Source organism: Amphiprion ocellaris, chromosome 11, assembly GCF_022539595.1.
Source record: "Amphiprion ocellaris isolate individual 3 ecotype Okinawa chromosome 11, ASM2253959v1, whole genome shotgun sequence".
NCBI classification, from domain to species: domain Eukaryota; kingdom Metazoa; phylum Chordata; class Actinopteri; family Pomacentridae; genus Amphiprion; species Amphiprion ocellaris.
In genome coordinates, this window is record NC_072776.1 from 8,690,700 (window position 1) to 8,714,735 (window position 24,036).

General features: G+C 40.1%; 4 protein-coding genes across 4 annotated transcripts; all 4 read right to left on the reverse strand.

Moving 5' to 3' along the window:
* Positions 1 to 3,719: 3,719 nt before the first annotated feature.
* hoxd9a (homeobox D9a) lies at positions 3,720 to 5,872 on the reverse strand. Its single transcript, XM_023284309.3, has 2 exons — positions 5,207 to 5,872; positions 3,720 to 4,785 (listed from the first exon to the last, which is right to left on the reverse strand). The coding sequence occupies exons 1-2, from the start codon at positions 5,778 to 5,780 to the stop codon at positions 4,541 to 4,543; spliced, it is 819 nt and encodes a 272-aa protein (XP_023140077.1). The 5' UTR covers positions 5,781 to 5,872; the 3' UTR covers positions 3,720 to 4,540.
* A 2,147-nt stretch (positions 5,873 to 8,019) lies between these two features.
* On the reverse strand, positions 8,020 to 10,027 carry hoxd10a (homeobox D10a). The gene is made up of 2 exons (XM_023284306.3): positions 9,194 to 10,027; positions 8,020 to 8,458 (listed from the first exon to the last, which is right to left on the reverse strand). Exons 1-2 carry the CDS (start codon positions 9,939 to 9,941, stop codon positions 8,184 to 8,186), a joined length of 1,023 nt encoding a protein of 340 aa, XP_023140074.1. The 5' UTR covers positions 9,942 to 10,027; the 3' UTR covers positions 8,020 to 8,183.
* Positions 10,028 to 11,466: 1,439 nt separating this feature from the next.
* Positions 11,467 to 15,899, reverse strand: hoxd11a (homeobox D11a). The gene is made up of 2 exons (XM_023284307.3): positions 14,822 to 15,899; positions 11,467 to 14,198 (listed from the first exon to the last, which is right to left on the reverse strand). Exons 1-2 carry the CDS (start codon positions 15,420 to 15,422, stop codon positions 13,963 to 13,965), a joined length of 837 nt encoding a protein of 278 aa, XP_023140075.1. The 5' UTR covers positions 15,423 to 15,899; the 3' UTR covers positions 11,467 to 13,962.
* A 3,247-nt stretch (positions 15,900 to 19,146) lies between these two features.
* On the reverse strand, positions 19,147 to 21,806 carry hoxd12a (homeobox D12a). Its single transcript, XM_023284311.3, has 2 exons — positions 21,219 to 21,806; positions 19,147 to 20,691 (listed from the first exon to the last, which is right to left on the reverse strand). Exons 1-2 carry the CDS (start codon positions 21,766 to 21,768, stop codon positions 20,453 to 20,455), a joined length of 789 nt encoding a protein of 262 aa, XP_023140079.1. The 5' UTR covers positions 21,769 to 21,806; the 3' UTR covers positions 19,147 to 20,452.
* Between the last annotated feature and the right edge of the window lie 2,230 nt (positions 21,807 to 24,036).

Below are 24,036 nucleotides of genomic sequence, written 5' to 3' on the forward strand. Positions count from 1 at the left end.
TTTTGGTGCATGGGTGCCATTTAACTCCAGACAGAATAGCGGTGGCAGACTACAGCTGCAACACTGTCAGACACCTACAAGACTAATAAAGCTGCAACAAACACCAGGATAGCTCTGCTCAGAGGGGCAGGTCTCTGTGTTTGCACTGTAATTCCCAAATGCGGTGGGCTTCTCTTTCTCTCTGTTCGCTCCAGTTGGAGTATACAAGGCGAAAAGAGCCTCCAAAAAACATTCAAATAAAAATCACGCCATCACCCTGTAAAATTAACTTCTCATGTGCAGTTAAAAGCTGATATCCTAAGGCTTGTTTACACTTCATTGCTGAATTGGGGGGGAAAAAATCTTTATTAAACTACTGAAGCGAATTTTATACTATCCAAGAAATCTGATATGCGTAACGAGAGATAACTTCATATGCAGTTTATTTTCATCACAGTGCTGCTTTGTGCTTCTTCAGACTTCGTCAGTAAACACAAATATACACAGAGAGCTATAAAAACAGTTAAAAAATACAATTTAGTGTGTTTTACCCCATTACGCACGAAGAACTGATAATTCAAGAACTGCTTGTTTGTTCATTTTCCCCAAATATATGGATTTAGATAAAGGAATTATTAGTCATTTTTTTCTTTAAGCAGACTGATCAATAAGCCAGACGTCACATTTGTGTCTATAATCCTGATACTGCTCAAAAAAATTCTGCCTAAATCACATCTAATCTACAGGAGGCTGCTCACCTACGCCAACCAACTCGATCTATATTGTTTCATTCACGTTTGACGCAGTGCCATTCTGTATTCCTCCGCATTGTCACCCCGTATTCCTCCGCAACCCCCTCATAGAAACCCACTGTAATGTGCCACAGTACAGTCTGCAGTGTAGAAATCCTGCTGCAAACTGCGTCACAGGCCTCGACTGGCTCAACAAGCGATGAATTCAAATGAAAAGCAGCCTAAAATAGACGCATGCGTAAATGCACTAACATGTCTGTGGGTTGGATTAACAAAATAATCAGTTAGATCTTAAATCTGACAAAGTGGATCTTTTAATGTTTACTTACAAGGCCAAGAAATGTGTTGATTGATTTACAGCATGCAGCAATTATTTAAAGGTGATGATATCTCTATATCTATATATAAAATCCTGCACGCACTGATACATGTTTATTGTCTTTGCAAGCAGAAAAACATAAATTCTGAAAAAAAACATGCCAAGCAATGAAATGCTGCTGGAAAAAAATGGAGCAATATTTTAAGAAACTAAATATAGCCTGTGCATATTAATATCTGTAATTACGTATCATTGTGGGATTTAAACGTTTATTTTCTTTTTTTTTTAAACGCTGTTTTGGAAAGGGCCGAGCATCATTAGCTAGAGTGTGTTTCCAATTTGTGACACTTTTCACAGCCAACATCTTGGCCTGTGTGCAGTCTGGACAACAAAACAAAACACAGAACGTGTGGAAATGGAGTCACAGCGCATCTACGTGACTGCAGCTAATGACGAGAGACTGAAAATAGTTGACCCTGCTTTGGGTTTGCAAGTAAAAGAAGCGCATGACTGGAACGGCAGCAGCGAGGATGACTGCATGGAAATTGGGAAATGGAGAGAAATTCCTGATGGCACCTCATAATACGGAGACATGTCTGTGCGTGAATAATGTCATAAAAGCGCCTCTTTGCTCTTCAACCATAATAACAACAACCCTGTTAACTGTATTTCAACCGCCTTTAGTTGTGCTGTACTTGTGTAGATCTACTTTGCGAAAAAAACTCACATTTGTTCCATATAATCTTGTTTTATTTTATCTTGGAACACGGTTTTATCTTTCTTCCTTGTGTGTGCGTAACGGTGTACAATCATGTGGATATTATTCAAAAAAAGTAGCTGAACATTATCTTGACATCACGTTTTCAGCCTTATTAGTTCACTTGATTATGGGCCGTGAACGCATCACACACACGTAACATTAAGACTTCAGATCAGGACACAAATAAAGAGTTCAACACGATCTCTAATTTGGATCTATCTTGTGCTCGCTGCGCGCCGCCGCTGGCTGCCAGTGTTTTGACACTTTAAACAACTGGGAACCTCACGACAATCATCACTTTTAATAGTGCTGACTAAAGTTATGTTCACTTGATCTCCTCAGGACATAAAGCTGCTAATGTCCCTCCTCTGAAGCACAACAGCGACAGGAAGAAAAGCGCAGAGCAAAACCGGCGTCCAGTTAAAATCCTGTGCAACATATTTTCAACTACAAGTTGGAACAATAAATGTAAATTAGATGCTGATGGTTCGGCATTTCTGATCGTGAATATTAGTGTGTGTGTGTGTGTGTGTGTGTGTGTGTGTGTGTGTGTGTGTGTGTGTGTGTGTGTGTGTGTGTGTGTGTGTGTGTGTGTTAGTCAGTTTGGGGGTCACAGAAGCTTTAATGGGGTCTTTTTTGCACCAAACACTCCATGGTAATTGCTTTAAAAATTTAACAACAGTTTTGAGGTGTTCATTGTGCTCCTTAGCACGTTGTAATATTTACAATAAGGAAAAAAATACACCTAGAGCACCACCTCTCTTCTGAAAACACCAATAATTATTTTAAATTTGAGCACCATGGAGCTTAAAGGAAACAAACAAGGCTGTAGATTTAAAATATTACTCGGTCATTCATGTTTACGTTAAGGAAACAAAACACTACTGTGCTGCGAATACAGAATGCTAGATCGGTTTGATGAAGTCCAGATGAGGATGCTACCTTTCAGTTTATGAATTCCATCTCTGAAAATGAACTAGAATTGTTTCTGCAGTTTTTTTCCTATACTGTAAATTTATGATTGACTGAGCCTGCTTCTGACTTCACAAACACTTTCCCTGTGATGATTCGAAGTGGCTGCTCCTCTGCGCAAATGTGTGACATATTGCTGAGATTATGGGGCCCTGGAATCTGTCACAGGAGTTCAAAAACAGCAACAGGCGATTAAAAGACATAAACTGGGGACTTTCAACTCCGCAACCGTTTAATAAAGGATTCTTTAGCAGACACGTTTACCACGACACAACGCGTTTATCATATAAATCAATGTGGAGAATGGTTTGGTCCATGTGTTGGCTGCATGTCCAAGCTGCTCGGAACTGAGACTTACAGAACAACATCGCCCTCTAGCGCTGCCAGGACTTTACCCAAGGAAGGTAAACAGATTGTATTTAGAATTACATTTCTCAGAGTTTAGCCTCAGTTTAAATTAACTAGTGAGAGAACAGAATCAAATACATATAAATTACGCACGACGTGCCTCATTAGAACGCTAATATTCAGCCTGTGAGGTGTAAAAACTAGAATGTTTAAAATAAATCCATCAGGAGGTAAGAATCCCCAGCACACCAGTCAAAGTTAAGTTTTCTTTTTCCCATCGGTGGGAAGTGCAGTTGATGAATAAACGTGACCATTAAGGTGGGGGGGGGGGGGTGATTTCCTCTAAAACAATTCATCGACCAGACACCCTGTGGAAAAGTGTCTACGTTGTGTTTGTCAGCAACAGACGCAAACGCCCAAAGAAAAGGCATTTTCAAAGGGGAAGCGTAATTACTGGCCAGGCCCCATAAACTCATTTAGGCCAGACGTCTAGCCATTTCTATAGCTTTATTGGACCGCGCTTCTTCCTGCTTTAAAGCAATTGTTAGTACAAGTTGGACAATAAATTGGAAATCCGCCGCAACACCTCTCCCAATCGTAAACACTTTATTACTTGTAATTCTACGTTTTAAATTCCACTGTTCTTAAAAAAAAAAAAAAAAAACAGAGAAGCGAGATTTCACTTACAGTGCTAGTAAGAAATTCAACTGGGTTAAATATTTTTGTATTACACGACTCCAAAATCTGGTGAAGCCTTTGAGGAAAAATGGCCTCAGCTGACATTTTAGGGTTTAAAAAAATCACTACTTGAATGAAACAATCCACTAAAATTACAGAAACATCAAAGGAAATCTCCTATTTTATGAATTTAGCGAAGCTTAAAATTACACCACCATATCACTTTGGTTTGCACAACGTTGAACACACGTAATTTTCCAAAACACCTGACTGTTAGAGGCTTTTAGAAGTTAGTGAGCGAATGTGTTAGTGATAAGAATCTTCCCTGTGTGTGAGTGTGTGAGTACTGACACAGACAGCAGTCAAAGTAGTTGCTGTGAAAATGTTTTATATACACAACTCCAAATCCTTAATAACTATAAAAGCAATAGGCACGTTTCTGCTGCGTAAACATCCCGGTTTGCGTAAAATTGTAAACAAAAAAAAAAAAACAAAAAAGAGAGGAAACTTCAGGACATTTTCTGACAGATCCTGTCTGGGTCTCATCAAGGCAAATTCCTCCATACGTGAGGCAATATTTGCCCAAATGGCAATGACACTTAATGTTATAGAATATCTAAAAATAAAAATAAAATAAAATGGCTACGGACGCCCCTACCAAAACAATTGAATTGTTCACATGGCTTCCTTGGTGCAAACGTCAGAATGCGTAAAATGGCACCAGCAGCGAGCTTATAGCTGATCCTTGCTGCTCCTCTCTCTGTTCATCTTCTTCATTTTCATCCTCCGGTTCTGGAACCAGATCTTCACTTGTCTCTCCGTTAAACTGAGTATGCGGGCCACTTCATAGCGCCGGTCTCTTGTCAGATACATGTTGTAGAGAAACTCCTTCTCCAGCTCTAAAGTCTGATATTTAGTGTAGGGACATCGCTTCTTTCTTGTTGAACGTGCATGAATCCAGTTTGCTGCAGGGTTGTCTGTAAATCAGGGGGAAGATGTTAGCACACGTGATGAGTTTTATTGTATTTTTATTTTTTGTTATAAACATCAGTGAGCTCAGTCAGTAATTCCCAAATGGGGTTTGGGGACCTGAGTTTATTTTCTATTATTTCCTGTATTGACAGATTTCCACCAAACAGAGGAAAACAAATCAGACTGATATCAGTGATAAAGTCTCCACAAAATCGAAATAGATCAAATGTGTATCTATTCTGGGTGTCCTGTGTAAGAAAAACATTAGGATCCCTGCAGTAATCCTTGTAGGGCGGGTTTTTCCCCTTTCAGAGCCACGGTATAGTACGAGACACTTTTATAGGTTAGTAAAAGCTCCAGTTTTACACACCCAGCTCATACAGTTCTCCGGGTTGTAAATCAGCACCGGCTATTTCGTTTACTTACTTGGGTCAAGTTGTTGTTTCTCCTCTTTGGGCTCACTGTGGCTCGAAAGCTCGCTTCCACTGTGCTCCTTGCTCGCCTTTTCGGGACACTTTGATACTCCACAAGCGAATTCGCCGCTGATCGGCCGAGCTTCTGCTTCCAACGCGTCGCACTCCGTTGCCTGTTTCGCCGGCAGGACCTCCGGCTTTGTCCCGTACGGCCGACTGCCGGGGTGGAATCCGGCGAAGGAAACGTGGTTGGAGATGGGGTCCATCCAGGAGCGCACGCCAACATATCTGCCGTCCGAGGCGGGCAGATGGGACTGGTGGTGGTGGTGATGGTGCACGTACGGGTGGTAGATCCCCTGAGGGTGAACCGAGGACCAGGACGAGGAGAAAACGGCTGACTTCGGCGCAAAATTACACGAGGAGAAGTCTGCGTTGTCCCCAGCACCTGACGGCCTCGGGGTCATCGTGTGTGGAGCCTGGATAAAGCGCGCACCGTACACATCCTCCGGCTCCTGCCCCATGATAGCGTCCACATAGCAGTTACTGAGAGTGCCACTGGAAGACATTTTTGATCTCTTCCTACTCATATAATATGGGTTGCACTGTTACGGGAAGCTTCCCTCTATGAACAATCATAGTATTTTTGCTGGCCCGCATCTACAGGGATTGGTTACATGGATCACGTGGTCATATTTACCAATACAGCGAGTAAATCAATCCTGCCCTTGCTCTGCTTCTTTTTTTTCTTCCTTCGTCGGGTTTAATTTAGCTTTTCATTTCACAAATAATAAAAAGCCCCCCATCTGATGTGACTGGAGGGAGAAAACAAGCGCTCAAATAATAAAGTGTATTTTGTCCCCTCCTCTCTGTATGCAGCTGCAACAAAACATGCAGCTCACAAAAGGAATAAGACACTTTCTCCTTTCTCTCTCCTCACACACACACACACACACAAAGTCCACCAACACGGATTCCTTGTGTCTTAAAGCTGGAGAAAACTCTTCTAATATCGTCCTGATACCCTCAATGCTAGTAAAATGGTTTATAGACTTAGAGTCCTCGTAAAATAGATGTAATAACATGCTGTAAAATAACAGACGCCATTGCCGTTCAACAATGCGGTGTGTCCATTGTTAATATTTTGGCAAGGAAACATATTTCTGGGTAGGTTTCTTTTTTTTTTAAAAAAAGTTGAGTCGGAAAAGGCAGTTGTGAAATTATTGTGTCCATTCAAAGGAGAGCAATTGTGTATCAATAAATGTTTTATGAGGTGCGTGTGATTATACACGCCGTCAATAAAAAGAAAAAAATACTTAGAGAGCTCCATGTGTGTTTTGCAGTCTGATAGGTGTAAATTAAAAGCAATATCTTGTACATTTTTGTCTTATTTTTTTTAAAAAAATAGTTAAGGAGATTTTTTTTTTTTTTTTAACTTTGTGAGAGGCTATATCCAAACATTTAGTGCACAAAATACAAACTTCACAAGGAAACCGTCAGGATTTAGGTAAAATGTTCAGCAATAATCCACATTTATAACATTATATTTTCATTTTTTGGTCACAAATCAGACTAGGTTTTGTGCCTAAATGTGAAGTTATTCTGCTCAAATGAAAACAGGCCGACGTCGTTCGGTACGACCAAAGACTTGATTATTACCTGCAAATTTGAGCTTGAACATAACCTCCTCCGTCTTAGAGCCCTAACAGACTATTTGTTTCGTTATAAACAGGCCCGAACATAAAAAGCAACACTAGATTTGATTACACGACCTCCGCCTCTCTGCGTTCTTCTGCTGTACCGTTATTTTTCACACAAACTAGTTTTGGAAAGGATCAACATATTTGCCTTCTTTGCTCACTTATTTTTTCTCTAATTTTACAGGTTTAGTTGGTGGGTTTCCACTTGTTTTCACTGAGCCTCAAAAAGTACGGCTAATTATTTTTCAGGTAACAAATGCGAATTAAACTGCTGCTTGCACATAAACAAAAATATTTTCAAGTACTATATGTCTGTGTAGGTCCTCATTCATCCAGGTCATGGTTATCCAGAGTTGCTTAAATCAATCCAACTGGACTTTAAGAAAGTTCCTTCAAGGAACTTTCTTAAAGTCCAGTTGGATTGATTTAAACAACTTTGGATTTTCAAGTACTATTCTTGCAGGCTCGTGGTAGGATAAAGTTGCAGCAGAATTATAAACATTTCGTGAAATTACAAACACATTTAGGAACATTTTTAGAATATTGTTGATTTTCTTGCATTAAATTGCAATTTTTTATTCTTTTTCAGCATTTCTCCTCCTTATAACCATTTTACGCACAACACAGCCCGCGTCATTTCCACCAGTGCGCAAAGCAAATTACAGATAATTGAGGATTATCAAGCGCAGACTTGCATAACATAAACAGATATAAAAACAAAATTCTTTGACAATATATTTATTGCAAGATACATGCCACAAACATGCAATTAATTCACAGATTAACATCGTTTTTCCACCACAGAAACATTTCACTACTCAGTAAAATGGGGCTTGCGCTTACTGTAAAAACAAATGCTGCACTATACGACAAGAAATGTGCTTTCAGGGCTGAAATGGAGGAACTCTTTTAGCACAGCTCGCCAGCTCCACACAATAGAATGTCTCTTGGAAGAGAGGAAGAAGTTCTCCAATAATTTAAGACCAAAAAAAGTGTTACCCTGTGATAAAATAAAACAAATACACGACGCCACACAACGTACTAAGATTGGCACAGGCCTTATATATATATATATATATATATATATATATATATATATATATATATATATATATATATATATATATATATATATATATATATATATATATATATATATATATATAGTCACAGTTTCGTTGAAGTTTAAGATAAACGTCCAATGCCACTAAAGCATCAAACTGAACATGATGAGGAGGAGGAGGGTGGAGGAAGAAAATTAAAGGCAGCTATGAACCACTGAATCATGCGAGCTCACGAAAAGGTGAGATTTGAGGTCAGTTCACGGATGCGGTTTTCCCTGTTCAGTTTCTTCAGCTTCATCCTGCGGTTCTGAAACCAGATCTTGACCTGCCTGTCGGTCAGGTTGACGCTCCTGCTGATCTCTAGGCGGCGCTCTCGGGTCAGGTACATATTGAACAGAAACTCCTTCTCCAACTCCAAGGTCTGGTGCTTTGTGTAGGGGCACCGTTTCTTTCTGCCACTTTTCGCTGTTAACCAGTTGTTCGTCAACGAGTCACTCTTGCAATCTGGAAGGGTTGAAAAATTATTCTTTTAAAAATGTAAAAATTGAGACATACAGTATTTTAGCGACGCACTCGACCTTCCTACTTGAACACAATCTCGTCTGCTGCTTTTGGATTTCACCGCTGGGAAATAACACTCAATACAAACGCCTTCCCCTGCATAAATAAAAATGCAGGAGGGATGTTGTTATGACATGCCACCGCTAATAAAACAAAAATTAAATGTAATCCCAGCTGATCCAGATGCACGCCAGGAATACATCTTTATACAGCTTGAAAAATTAGCAGACTTCTATTAATTTTATAGGCGCTTAAAATGAATCAACGTGTAATTAAATTGCTAAAATCATCATCGAATACAGTAGTCTTGGAATGTTGCAGGACTCAAAACATGCAGTGACTTCATTAGAAAGTTCACCGAAAAAAATACAGAAAAATGATAAAATTACCAGAGCAGCTTGATGTAACTTTTTAGTTCCTGGAAACTCTTCAAGATGCACAAATAAAGCAAGATAAAGTAGAAACGTTCATAGAAATGTAAATATGTGAGCCAGAGGGGACCCAGGCTGCATGCTGCATGGTAAAAGCATTCTCTGCTGCCTATTACTGCAACCCGAGAAAGACTCTCATTAAACATTACGACTTCAGGGTTGTTTGTGTTTTATACTTGGTTTTATGATGCTGGAGCCTTCTCAGCACAGCGCCACAAGATAAAAGCTTTCATTGTAGCCAACCCACCTTTCCCTTCCTTGTGGAGCAGCTCAGGGCTGGACACTGGAGCTTCCCCTGAGCAGCTTTTCTCCTCCGACCCGGACTTAGGATCCGGGCTTTCCTCTGCGGGCACCGGCGTACTCGTGGTCTCTGGCTTTTGCGGGAAGTCCTCGATTTTCTTTTCCACCTCTGCAAAATTAGTAGAGGACGACTGCGCCTTCTGGGTGACCCGGCTGAGCTGCATCAGCGTCGGGTTTGGACTCGGCGGCTCATGGCAGTAGCTTTCCTGATGCTTCCCGTTCGCATAAGTTTGGCTCAGTCTGAAATAGCCCGGAACCGGGATCTCTGGACCATCGACTGGTGGACAGGATTCGGGGATAACGTTAGAATATGCGGGGACCTCTGTCGAGCTGACTTTTTGTACTCTCTTATCGGAGTACATGCAGCAGTTACTCTCTTCCTTTATGCTCTGTGAAAATGTACAGTTTGAAATCTGACTGGGCGGCTCTATTCTGCAGGGTCTACTCGGATCAGTCCAGTTATCTATTTGAGGTATGTACGAGTGGACATTCATGCCCATAGTTTGGTGGTTGACCTCCCCTCTTTTGCCGAAAGACGGCAGGAGTCCACAGGTTTGCATTCCGTAAGTTCCCATTTCTGAGCCAGACGGCATGTACATGTTGCTGTTGGAGTAAAAGCTGTCCGTTCTGCAAGCACCAATTAGAGAGTCCACTAAAAATGTGTTTGCCGCAGGAGAGCTACTGGGAAAGGACATTTTTTGGCGTTAAGCTCTTTAGAGGAGAGAGATGTCCTTTGTAAGCTGACATATCTAAGGAAAAACAATCTGTAAGTCAGGATGCCTCCAGACCACATGACAAGCCCACCAATGAGATTTGAAAATGGCCTTGAGACGCAGCCTCCTCTGCGCACACGCTCGCTCTGCGGATGACGTGGTCAACAGCGACACCTACAACACGGACTTGAAATTGGTTTTGCGGATTCACGCAGGACAGCGGGGGCATCGCGGGACTTCAATAAAGCTGAAGCAATTGCATTTAAAAGACGATTTGTATCACCATTTGTGGCATTTTGCATCCACAAGCGACGCTCTGCGTAGCGTTTTAATGCGTAAAAATCCCCAAATGGATAGAAATGTATCTTTATGTGGCAAACCGTGTGTGTGTGTGTGTGTGTGTGTGTGTGTGTGTGTGTGTGTGTGTGTGTGTGTGTGTGTGTGTGTGTGTGTGTGTGTGTGAGGTGCAGCCTTCACGGCGCATTGGCACAACTGCAGACTATTTGGGGGGGAAGTAACCAGCTGCACTGACTATTATGTTTTTTTTATTTATATGAACCCTTCACATGACTCCAAACCCACCAACGAGAGAGTGCAAATGAATTGTATTTGCATAGATTTTATTCTCTCTAATATACTTAAATCAAAAATAAAAAGCAAAAGAATAAAGTTGAGTACGAAATCTAAATATACAGTTTTCTCTCTTAATTTTTCTTTAACTTAAGGTATGACATTTGCTTTATTTTTTTGCATATTTGCATAGAATTTTTATTGTTTAGGACGGCGTTGTTTGAATTAAGCAGCACAAAAACATTCGACAAAGAGACAGAGGCCATTTAGATCCAATGCAAGACACTAATTTAAAAATAAGAAATCCAAAAGGTAAAAAGTGGATACACCTTCTACAAATTCCAAGCATGAAGGTCAACGCTATAGTTTTGGAAAGCTTTCACCGTTACAAAATAATTTTCACTTAATCCAGGTTGAAATTCGCCATTTATTATTTGCTCAGGAGCTTTATTTTCATTTTTAAGTATCAAGCGTGTTTTCTACCAAGTTGGAAATAAGCTGCTGCTGGCGGAGGTGGTGTACACACAGTCTGCACGGGGCTTTTATTTTGCTAAGTGCCTCATTGTTTTACTCTGCAAGGAAGGCAAATGTGTGCACGATAAAGAATCCTGGCTGCTAAAGTAGAGGGGAAAAAAACACACTTTGTCCCTGAAAAAAGGCCGCAATGCCTGCAAATGACTCCACAGGTCTTAAAAACAAAGGAAGAAACACAAGAAATGCAGCTAGAAATAAGAGTATATTTGATATTACTGCGAAAATCCTGAAATAATCAGTTTTTACGCATTTTAGATGTAAACAATTGGTTGTAAGTAAACATTATTGGTACGCAAATCATCTCAGCATCATAGGATTTAAAAATAGCGAAATATATTCACAAGAGTCCAGTTTTGCAATTTTAAAGGAATAAATGCAATAATCAAATGAGACCAGACAACGCTGACATCGTTCTTTGTTTTAATGATCATGTTTCTATGATAATAATAATGACAAGTGCGCAAAGATAACATTGATATTATTTCATATAGCGTGAAAACCAACCTATTAATATGGGAGTATATTCATCAGGGTGAAATCAACAATTCATACATACATACAAAATATACACAAGACTTGATTGAAGGAATACTTTTAACAAAAAAAGAGAGGAACATAAAATAGTGCGCATATTATGCAGCATTATTGCCATATTTGGTCGTTATTATCATCACCAATAATAATAATAATAATAATAATAATAATAATAATAATAATAATAATAATAATAATAATAATAATAATAATAATAACAATTTAAAGCAAATTCCAGCGGATTCACTGATATTTAAAGCATAATAAAAACAAAGCATAAAAAGGTGTTCCTAAAAAAAGAGAGGAATACTTTGAAACGAAACCAGAAAACTTGAAAATGCAACAATGCTGTGGGTTTTTGGGGGGAATATCTGTAGCGTTTCTGTGTTTTAAAGCAAATAGTCAGTTTTACAGTTATGCAGCTGCGAATTAATATGAAATGAAAGTGAATTCAAAGCGTGTGTATTTGAATATTAACAACGCAATAATATTTGGAGCCTGCAGAGACAGATATCAGAGGCCTGCAGGTGAAGATCTGAGTCTTTATGATGAGGATGACAAAGCTCGGAGCAGAATTATATTTATTTTGTTTCCAAACGCACGAACATGATATGTAAATTTGATTGCTGCTTGGAAGAAGACTCAGGAATTAAATCCCCTCAGAGTGGGGAAAAAATGTGTGTTAAGATTAGATACGTTCTTATATTTTTCTTTAGAGGAACTGCAAGCTGCACTGGTGAATGTTTTGACATATATATTTGAAGGAGAAAAAAAACCACATGTGCCTTTGGGGGTTGTGCCTTAATTAAAAAAAATGATATTCTGCTGAAAACGCAACAATAATTCAGTCGACTGGAAGAAGTAATGATTAAAATAAAAAACTGAAACAACCCCGTGTGCTGAACTGATTATTCCTCCACTGGCTGATTATCATGCAGGGTGCATGTTAAATTGCCTGAACTGTGGGTTTCCACTGGCGGCCCAAAAGCTGAAAGTCTGCCCTCATGTGGATACACCGAGAATCAAAGTGAAATACCCCACACAGTTGGTAATGCAATTTCACTGTAGGACAACATGACAACCAGCTGAACGCTTAATGAAATCTCTTTTCTAACAGCCTTTTTGGGAAATAACTGCAGCTAAATATGATACATCAAAATGACATTAACATTAATCTCTCTCCAAACGCCAAACTTTAGTTTTCGAACAAAGGACGCAGAAACAGGAGGTTTAACTGTTGCTAAAGTGGAAATAACGACCTCCTGCATGACATAAACTACCAATAAAGCGGCTGTTAGTGAGGAATCATTGCATTTATTTAGTCTGATCCTCTACTGGTTACAAAAATAACACAATAATACACACTATTTGGGGCAATCAAGTGACGCGTAATGATGGAATCGCCTCACCTGCGTCACACAGAAACGCGCAATCCGTGATTCTCCTTATTAGCAGCAAATTCAAAACACCCATTTCCAATTTCCAATACAACAAATGAGGAGATAAACTTGAAAAGCCACTTATCCTTCCAGATGGCGGTCCTGCCAAAAGTATTTTCCACTGTTTTCCAGTAAACTCTGGGAAGATCACAAGTGCGCCAAGAGGCCAAAAACGAGCTAAATATGGGACGTGGTGTGCAGCAATCTCTTGAATTCTCCCAGCTTTTCTAGCCTGGAGTTAAAGTACTTAAAAGTCAGGAAGGAGAATCAGTCCTCATGTGGTCTGGGGGTTGGGACACCAAAGTCCAATAGCCCCCTATTTAGACATTTACAGCTACTTTTATTATACTGTCTAGACGGTTCAAGGTTTAGTAAACAATCCAGTGTTTGAAAGCAAAGGAAATAACGGGACCATACAACCTTGCAAGCGCCAAACTTCTCAATTGATGAATCTGTCGAAAATTTCCCCCCGTCTTGTGTTATTTTTCTACAACTTGGGTTTGAGCTCATGTGACCGGTTTCGTGACTATAAGATGCAATTTGTCTTTTTTGCCTACTTTATTTCACACCACAAGGTACATTACATGCGTCTTACAAACGTACACACACAATGAAAGAAGTCTACATATATTTTTATATAAATAATTTCAAAGCACAGCTGGCCATTTGCTGAATTATTCGTTGCCAATACCGCGCAAAAAGACATGAATGCAAATAAATAAACGCAGGAATTGTCGCAACAAAACAGCAGCTTGGTTTTGTAAATGCCAGATATTTGTAAAATCAGCTGTTTAAATGTGATAATCAGAGTTCAAATGTGAGACCAGTCTTTAAAGCATGTGTGTGTGTGTGTAGCTGCTATTTACTCCCGTGTGTGTGTTGATGTGTGTCTGTGTGTGTGTGTGTGACTCTGATTCTGTCATGTATCAGAATAAAGGATTCCCAGTGAAATACTGTAGGCGGTCACGGTTGAGCTTTTTCTCTTTCATTCTTCTATTCTGAAACCAAATCTTCACCTGTCGATCTGTCAGGTTTAACATCCTGGACAGCTGGAGACGCTTCTCTTTGTTAATGTACACGTTGAAGAAAAACTCTCGTTCAAGTTCTCGGATTTGGTATTTGGAGTAAGGACACCTCTTCTTCCTGGACTTGGTTGATGAACCTGTACAAAACAAAAAAATTAAATTAAAATTAAAAAAAAAACAACGCTGTTTTGACAATAGAAAAACTGGAGATCAAGACAGAAAATGTTGAGTGTAGCTCAGTTAACTGGTTTAACAGATGCCTTTATTTATTTATTTATGCACGAAGGCCTTCTCGTCCACACACACACACACACACACACAGTGAGAAAGGAATTTGCATGAAAATGAACTTAAGCTGCACTGGTTTTTACGCATAGGTTGCTGCTTGGATGGAGACACTGCTACACAACACTGCATTCTTATATCTGCACAGCACTGCCTATAACAGATAAAATATATAGATTTATAAAACGATTTCTAATTTACTTTAATGCTCCATCAATACAAATCAAATCCAGCGATATAGCACCGTTGCTGGTCACAAGGAAACCTTTAAGTACGCTAACTTAACTGTTTCCCATTGTAAATACCTTTACAACCGTAAAGTGAATCTTATTGGGATATAAAAGCTTTTGCATGCTTATAAAGACGCACATAACCCTGGGACGGTCAAGGCGGTGGACAGAGTGCAGCCCACACGCTCTAATCTGGAAATTGCACACTTTCTATCCAAGACAAATAGTGAAAAACACCGACTTACTTTGTTGGCTGTTCTTGTCGCCGCAGTTGGAGGATGAGTCCTCGTCCACGCTCCCGGTCGGCTCAGCTTTGTGCTGCTCCAGTTTGGTTAAAGCCTGATTGTTATTCGCAGCATCACCGGGCACGGCAGAGTCTGTCTTTTGTTTGGGGAGCTCCGCGTTGGGCTTGTCCGAGTTAGGCGTGTCAAGAAACTGGTCGAAGCCCTGGGGAAGCACCCCGTTTCGCCCGACGCCGGTGAAGAAATTGCACGGCGAGCTCGTCCCGCCGTGGTGGCCGTACAAGGACTCGTTTTTGAAAATCACATCCGCCCTGCTGCTCGAGGACTGGATCAAGTCCCGGTGCATTATCTCGTCCGTAGAGTAGTAGGACGCGTAATTGCCCCTGTAGTGCCATTTGGGATGGTCCAGTCCATAATCCCTATAAGCGACTTCTCGAACAGGTTGGACTTGAGCTATGTTGGGAGAATAGGGGAAATTAATCTGACACGAAGTGGTCTGCGGTAAAAAGGAGGAGACTGATGTAAAATCGGGCGTCGAAACGTAATAAGTGCAGCTCGGTAAAAACATATTTGACGCACAGCTGCGATCATCGTATTCCGTCATATCTCTTCTTCCCTTTTCCTCTATGCAACAGAGGAAAGGAATTGGCAGCTTGACTGTGTTAAACTTTGTCCATCTATAGCACCACAGGCGTGTGGAAAGACCCCGCCAGGGAGAAAAAATCGGAAACGTAGGCAGACCTGCAATACATCTTGATCGATTCTTGAGGTAATTGTGTCATGTGATCCAGCTAAGAAATTACCATACATCAATATCAGTCATTAAAAACTGTCCGGAGAAACTCATGTGAGCGCATACACGAGCCTCCATTGGCTCCCTGGCTGCAGAGGAAACTCCTCTCCAGCCTTCTTGCCCTATAGCTCACGGAAAAAGAAATTTGTGAACCATCGCTGGAATATTTAATTGAAAGCTTTACAGCAACATCATCCTCATCGTGTAATGATATGTAATGGCAGGCCACACACGCTGACTGCGTCGGTAAATTTGCGCAATTTGGAGCAGCGTTTGTAGCAACAGTTAGTTAAACAGAAATATGAAAGTTGACCCCTGCCACTTGATGCAAAGAAAAAAAAAAAAAAAGAAACAAAGAAACAGAAAAGGCTCGGAGAGAGCAGCAACGTGGGTGCACACGCTGCACAAATTAAACCAGAACCCTGTAGAATAATGACTCAAGTCCGTTTTTATGCAAATAAATGTTAAGGTTCATTGCGTGTAATCACTGTGCACCATGATGGTTGGAGCACAGTAAATACGCAAACGCACGCCAGAAGGAAATAATTGGAATTCATAGTCGCATGCAAGCCTCTGGGCCTGCAGCATGGTGCAAGAAAAAAAGTCCAGGCGCCACAAAAGACCACAAAACTACTGCGCTGATACACATTCTTTTGTATAATTTGTTGCAAAATCCTCAAATGCTTCTACTATAAAGACGTTTTGTATTAAAATATGAAAACACACATTTGCTGCTGCATTTTTAAAGAATAAAAACAGACCTTAATATTCAGTGCAGATGCATACCTTTGAAAACAGCCAAATAAAACAACCCCCGGTATGTTTATTGCAAATGCAGAGTGGATCTCCACTAAAGCAGAAGTCATTTGGAAGTATGAATCACCGAGCACCATTCAGCATTGCCAAGTCCAAAACAACTGGCTTTGACCGTCTGTGGTCTAGGTGATGTCCACCAAGCATTCACCAACAAGCCTCTGCAGCCAAATCATTTTATTGCACGAAGGCGGCCATGCCAGCAGAGCTCGACTCCTTGTCGGTGGAGAAAACCAAGTTAAAACGCCGGTGAACGGATACCTCCTATACCCAAGCTTCGACCAAGTATTCTTGTGCATGTGAGTATATTTTTTGCTTTTTAAAAATTCACAAACATCAGAAAAAAAGGGAGTTACTTAAAACAAAACAGTAGTTTATAGTTTTTGCTGCAGGATACTGGAATAAGTATTAGGTTAATAGAAATAAATAAAAAAATAAAGAAGTATTGTGCAAAGAATTGTGAGGTGCAGGTCTAATTTGAAAGGCAGTAGGTTGTGGTTAAAGATTAGTATTTCCTCCATTGCTTCACACGCAGTGTGGACACGCAGCTTACAGGCGACTAGGTTTATTGTTATTGGGGGTAAAATCAAGCTCACTGCTCGGCTTCTCTGTCCTAAACTTCAGCATTCTTCACACTGGAAGCCCTTTCAGGCGAAGAAACCGTGTGAAACAAAGTTTTGTTTTTTATTCACAGAAATTACGCTTAAAAAAAACAACAATTTTAATTTACCCAAGTAGAGATTTTAGTGTGGAAAACGCATCATTATTCATCAACCATCACAAATTGTGCAATAAAACGTTGTAGAATGGGTTGGAGACTGAATCAGTTTCAGTTCTTAGACAAAGTTGAGGCGACTTGTTGCTCGTCTCTTGTGATTATTGTGGGTTGTGGATTTTATTTTAATGTTTTAAATAGTCATTTTGTTGTGAAACATTTTGAAAAGCAGAAGTTAAACATTCTTAAGATCTTTTTTATTAGTATTATTATTAGTAGTAGTATTAGTATAACTGTAATTACTATGATTGCTGTAGTAGTAAATATTACTTATTATTACTATTATCATTATCAGTATAATTATTTTTGTTTTGCACTTGAAATATTTAGTCATACCAAGTGTTTTAGGCTTTAACTGTGGAATTCAGAAATGCGCTTTTCGTTGCGCGCGTTATATTAAATCAGGCCTGTTTGCTAAAAACGTACCAAATCCACATTTTGATCCATTTCAAAAGGGCTCATAGATTACTGTTTCGAAACACATTCATGGATCCCCACAAAGAAGTAGCTTTGTGCGCATATTGCGAGAGCAATGCGCAGCCTACTAACTTGACCTTAACTTTGTTTTGGCTCCCCCACTATCTTAAGGAGCCTGTGCAACGCTGTCTGGCAGTAAACCAATAAAGCAACAAATACTATGGGAAAAAGCCGCGTATCGGACGCAGAGAAAACCCATTGTTGGATTCCAAAATTGCCTTCAGAGCAATTAAAGTGAATAGCAGTGAAACACGTCGTCTGTAAGGTTTTTTAAGCTTAAAAAAAATCCACACCAACTCGAGGTGGCAGACAGGAGGCCCACGGTGTATGAGAGTAGTTATACTATACAAATCTAATGAATTTTAAATATAGAAAGAATGCACCAATGCAAAGGAGCTACAAAATAAAGGACCAAAAGTGAGGGGGAAACTCCTGTAACAGTCACTAATGGAGAAACCATCCCTTCACGTTTCATTACAAATTACTAGCTTTGAAATGTTACTTTCATAAAGGTTGACTGTGACTGCAGTGTTACAGAAACCTAAGCACTGCAGGGATGCAGGGATGATGACGTGATAATGATGTAATGAGAGGGATCATTAATAGATCCATTCTCCTCTAAGGCTTCATGTATCCTGGTCTGCTGCTGGCGGCTTATACCTTCATACTTTTCTTTTATAACTCCACAGACCAACTTCAGACCAGCGGGCTTAAACTTTGTAATTTCTCAACCACAAGAAACTGAGGTGAAATGTTCTGGGAAATACAAACAAGAAGCCATTTAGATTTGCCCACACCGCAGATATCACTAAAATAAGCGTAGAGGAACCTGTTTCTGGCCTGTAAAGTGCGCACAGGATCGCTGAGATATGCAAGGCAGTGCATGACTTCTGGAATGACACCAGATCCATTTGGTCACAGCCACAGCGACCTCCAACATGTGGAGATTTTCTGTGGGTGAGAGCTAATGCTGCTGCTGCTGCTGCTGCTGCTGTGTTAAGCACTGTGAGGAGGAATTACGCAGATAGAGGATTGAGGGATAAGTGAAAGCAGACCGAGGCGTTTGATTCCAAAGAGAGCAACCCAGAGAGATGATAACGTGTCTGGGTATCAAAGTAACAAATACTCTGCTTCTATGCATACAGGCGTTTTAATGTGAGGAGTAGTTGCTTTTACGCACACGCTTACCCATCCATCCATGATTATTTCACATCAGCAGGTATAACTATAGAATATCTATAGAGGTTTCCCACAAAAAACATAATCTTCCCTTTTAAATATCACCAAAGATTTGCTGTGAAGAGGTGCAGACTATTATCCTCTCTCAATATTTCAACAGAAAAATAATATGATCCGATAGCGAGCGACTATTTCTTGCGCAAGCGTGAAGCCTTTGGATTAAAAATTCCTTTCAATATCAGTTCTAAATATATAAAATATCTAAAGGATAGACAACAATTTGACTGTAGGTCGTTTTTAAAAGGATCTTTATTTACAAATGAATTCATCTTCATGTTGCATCCACTTTACAAAACCTATTGTCCGTGAATAAAATGATGGCTGGTGTAAGTTTCATTCTTATTGTCAATAACATGCTCTCTGAAATTAGTTTTAATAGAGTCAAATTTGAACTAAAATATACATTAATTATGTATTTATAAAAACTGGAATCTGCAAACCAGGAGTGATTCTGATGCAACCACTGGATGTGCGTCATATCCACGGGGTTTTGTGGCAATGCAGAGGTACAGCAATAACAATCCACGCTTCATTTACAACAAATATAATGTAGTTTTAAAATAACACCATCAGAATGTTTCACATTCACAAACTCACTTGTTTCGCAGGCATAAGAAGTAAACACCTTTCAGCACTAAATGAGGCGCAAATCTCTTCCTCCACAGATAAACCTCCTACAGGACGCGGCCACATAGAACATGAGCAATGTGACATTAATTTTTTGTAGATTTTTTTTGTTTTGTTTTGGGTTTTTTTTTTTTACAGAATTACAGTCAAATTGGGGAAATCAGACATTTAATTAAATAACAGCAATTAGGAAAAGGGCATGCATTTATAATATACTTCGCAATACTGACTTTTGATAATGTTCGCAACCGTAAACATGAACTTGAATGTTTGCTCCCATATTAAGCCTACACGACACTTGCGGGCTGTAAGACAAAACACACAAAAACGTATCGTTCCGCATTCCAGTTTAAATACGTGTCACATTTGTGTTGGATAAGAAAGAAGTTGCAAATTCATAATTATCCGCAGTTACAGGCCAGACAGTGGCTTTGGCCTGCTGCGCATTTGGTTCACCTGAGAGCCAAAATTCGCTTTATCTTCATGCGTAATGCAAATATCTGTTTGTTTTTCCTCACAACTGAATTTCTTAAATTTTTGGATTAAATGAAACGTGGCCTATAATGTGACACAATGTGATTATTTACATTTAACCAATATCTCTGCCTTATCGTAATCTTAACCAAAGTGCTTTTTCTGTCATAACCAATCGTGCGCTTTTTTACGCCAGTTATCCACCACAGACACCTTCCAGTTCATAAATGCAGAGCTTCAGTCACTAAAAAACTAAAAAAAAAATTTTAAAAAAATGCATCTCAGCATATTCCAGTCGGTGTCTACGTTTGCAACTTCAATGTAATTGAGAAAACAATTTAGAAACGTAAGACGTGATTTCTAGCAGACAGGGCTAACGCAGCATATTGAGCTGTGATATTGATGCGCTGCTGGTCATGATCAAGTCCAAAGGTCATCAGTATGCGGAGAAAGCCTGTTCGCGCATCATCAGTCGTTTCTTCTTCATCCTCCGGTTCTGAAACCAGATTTTCACTTGTTGGTCGCTCAGGTCGAGTCTGTCTGACAGCTCTTTGCGTTTCTGTCTGTTGATGAACTCATTCATCATAAATTCATTCTCAAGTTCAGCGAGCTGTGGCTTCGAGTAAGGCTTCCTCTTCTTTCTTGTTTTCACTTGTGACGAGCACCACGGGGCACCTGGAGGCAGCAGATGTAGAAACAAGTTTTATACCTCACCACCAACTTCTGCTACAGTGATAGAAAGTGAAAGGAAAAGATCTGGTCCCAGATGCGCAGCTTACTTTCACTGAGATCTTACATCTTATAAAAAATATGGGCCCAATAATGAAGAAAAGTCCACCTACTGTACATATAGGAAAATATAGGACTGGAGTTAGAATGACTCCCACACACAGCAGGCCTTTACGAGGATAATATGGGAAATTTAAATAATACTGAAGCCACAGGAGACATAAACGGACCATAAAAATCATTTCAGTTACATGAAGTTATCATATAATACCAAACGCCAGCTATAGGTCTCCATGTAGCTCTTATATAACAACATTAGTCAATGGAAATGGATTAGTGTTCTGTAATGTTGGAGCTGGAGATCAATTAGACACAGTGACTATTCACAGATCAACTCCCTATTGCAGCATCATTGCAGATGTATAATTAAACAGCTAAAGAGTGTAAAAATAAGAGAAGTGCAGAAACTTAACCTTGAGCAAAACTGGTCCTGGAGCATGTGTTACTTGATGGTGTGTGAATGGGATTCTGCTCCTGTTTGGGACCGTCCACACTGACTGGACCTGCTGAATCCGGATCGAGCTGCGCCGCAGAACCGTGAGAGCGGCTGTCCAGGTCTGAATAAGCGCGGACCCCGTGCTCTCCGGCGTAAACTTCATCCTGCCTCCCAGCCTCCTCCGTCTTGTGGTCCTGAAAGCACTGAGCGGACTCCTCCAAATGCGCCTTGACGTGGCCGCCGGACGAGTTCGTGTTTATAGGCACCGAATTGGACAGAAACGGCGGACAGTAGCCTCCGAAGGCGCGGCTCTGTGGTGGCGGTGCCGCTGGCCCAGACGCGCACGAACTTGAGGAAGTCCACGGGAGCGTGCACACCTCTCTCCTATTGTAAGGGAGCTGATGCAGCCCGGGTATGTGGGCTCCATTACCGCGCAAGTTGGAGAAATACAGCGACTCAGGGGGAGCGAAATTCAACAGAGAACCAACATAGCCGGGATTTAAAGGATTCCGCTCACACATTTCCATGGAGCTTTCCTCAAACGCTTCTTGCAAGCCTTTTAGCAACTCCTGAAGAATAAAGGGAAGGTAATTGTTGATTTGTTAATACGGGGTCACGTGATATGCAAAATATGTTGTTCCGCCCCACCCTTGCTCCCAACACTGCAAAGCAAAAAATACCCCATGAGGTAATATTTTGGTACTGGGGGTGGGTGGGAGGATGAAATTATTTCAACCAACCGTTTGTTAAGTTTCTAGGATTAAATAGAAAAAAAAATTCAGAAAATAGCTTGAGAATAATATCTGGCATGTTGATTTGAGGTGTCAGGAGCTTTTTAAAGGCGCATGGGAGTGACATAAGAAGGTGACTGACCCATGCAGTGCACAAGCAGGGCCTTAAAGGCAACACGGGGGCAGTGCATGTGCGCATCCATGAGAGACTGATAAATAAATGCATAGATCTAAGTCACAAAAATCCCCCTTTCTCACACAGAGAATCAACAATGCAACAACAAGCCTCAAACAGATGACACTCAGCTGCAGCAGCCTTGTATTAGGTGATATTACAGAACACTGCAGCCCTGGTGGTGTTGCTTTCCTTACGGTCATCCCCTTTCTGTACAATGTCGCCTTTATTTCTCGGCCCTCGAGTCATGGACTATAAGGCAACACGTGAGTAACAAATATACCCGCCTGTCGAAAACCCACACCAACTTTTAGAGAATGATCTTGTCCCACTTGGGTTGGAAACCTTCTTCTGTTTTCCCCTGAATGAACTTCAGCACAGGTCGCCCCGGTCTGAAGCCCTGCATGTATCAAACACCTGCAAACCTAATCTCCTCACATCTGTAAAGCCAAACTTACAACTAAACTTTAACGCAGATGATAGTGTCCGTATAAAAAAAAAAAAAAAAAAGGATTTTACTGTTTTCCGGAGGGAAGAAAGGGGAACATTAGAGCCGTCATCTGTCTATAAATGCTTCTGCATGGCTCCCCTACTGTACAATAACGACCGGGAGTCTCTGTCAAATGTTAGTGCCTTAAAATAAACCACAAAACAGCCTCCTCCTCTCTTTAATCCCATTCAGTAAATGCATTAGCATCGCTACACGTGTAAAACCCAAATTCTAACTAGAAATAAATATAAAAATGCGTAAATTTACACAATACTGCTACAGGGACCCAACAATGCACATCTGGTCAACTATACAATTGTCGTAGCAATCATACTCATATAATGTCCCTATAACAGCCAATAACATTATATGAGGAGAGACTTAAGCAGATTATAAAGCCTGCTTTATTTGTTGCAGTATTACTGGATCTCCCCTGCCGGCCCAATTAAATCTCAAATTGTGGGATATTTGTGTTGTGTAGTTCGAGCACTTGGTGTTTCAGGTGGATAAATGACATGATGGTGGATTACTGCATGTTTTGTTTCTTCAAGTTGATCCTCAGTCAATAGTTAAACAAACAGCATCTCTTAAAAGCATAAATGATAAAATAACTCTCTAATACACATTTTCACAGATTTAACAGGTTTATTTTGTGCGTTTTCTCTGGGGAAAGTGTCTGGAGATCACACTGCAGTTTACGCAAGAAAACGGGGAAATCCTTAATCACACTGTAGCGTTTTATAATTTCAGCTATTGCGACTGGAACCCAATAGGTGGCAGTGCAAGTTTAGGCTAAATATTACCTTTAGATTCAGCCATTACGTACTTAATCTTTACATTCTGATTTTTGCATTGAAATACCAGCAGCTTAATTGATCCTTTAATAATCATTTATTTCATGTTTGAGCTGCGAAAAGGTGTTCGTGACAGAAAGAGAGAAATCATAAGATGATGCCCGCAAACTATGACATTAAATATGGAAACTACAGTGGGAAAAGGTATATTTTAAATAAAGCCAGATTAAATAAGTAAGCAAAATTACCCAATAAACTAAACATGCTGCTTTGCAGAACTAAGAACTATTTGGCGGTGCTTACTGCAGTAGGAAATATTACACTGAAATCCATTGTAGGTTTCCAAAAAGCAATTTTAAACATGTCAAATATTTTGTTCTTTTATTGGACTGCTGTGTTTAAAACAGGTTTCACACGTTTGACTCTTTCATATATATTTTTTTAGGTTTATGTAGCTCCGATGTGTTTTCAGTCTTCAACTATGGAGAAATTAAAAGTTTGCCAACGAAAAAAACGGAAGAACAGTTTGAAAATTTGTGAACTTTTGTTTCTGTCAATTTCTAAAAAAAAAAAAAAAAAAAAAGAACAGACATAAAACCTAAAAG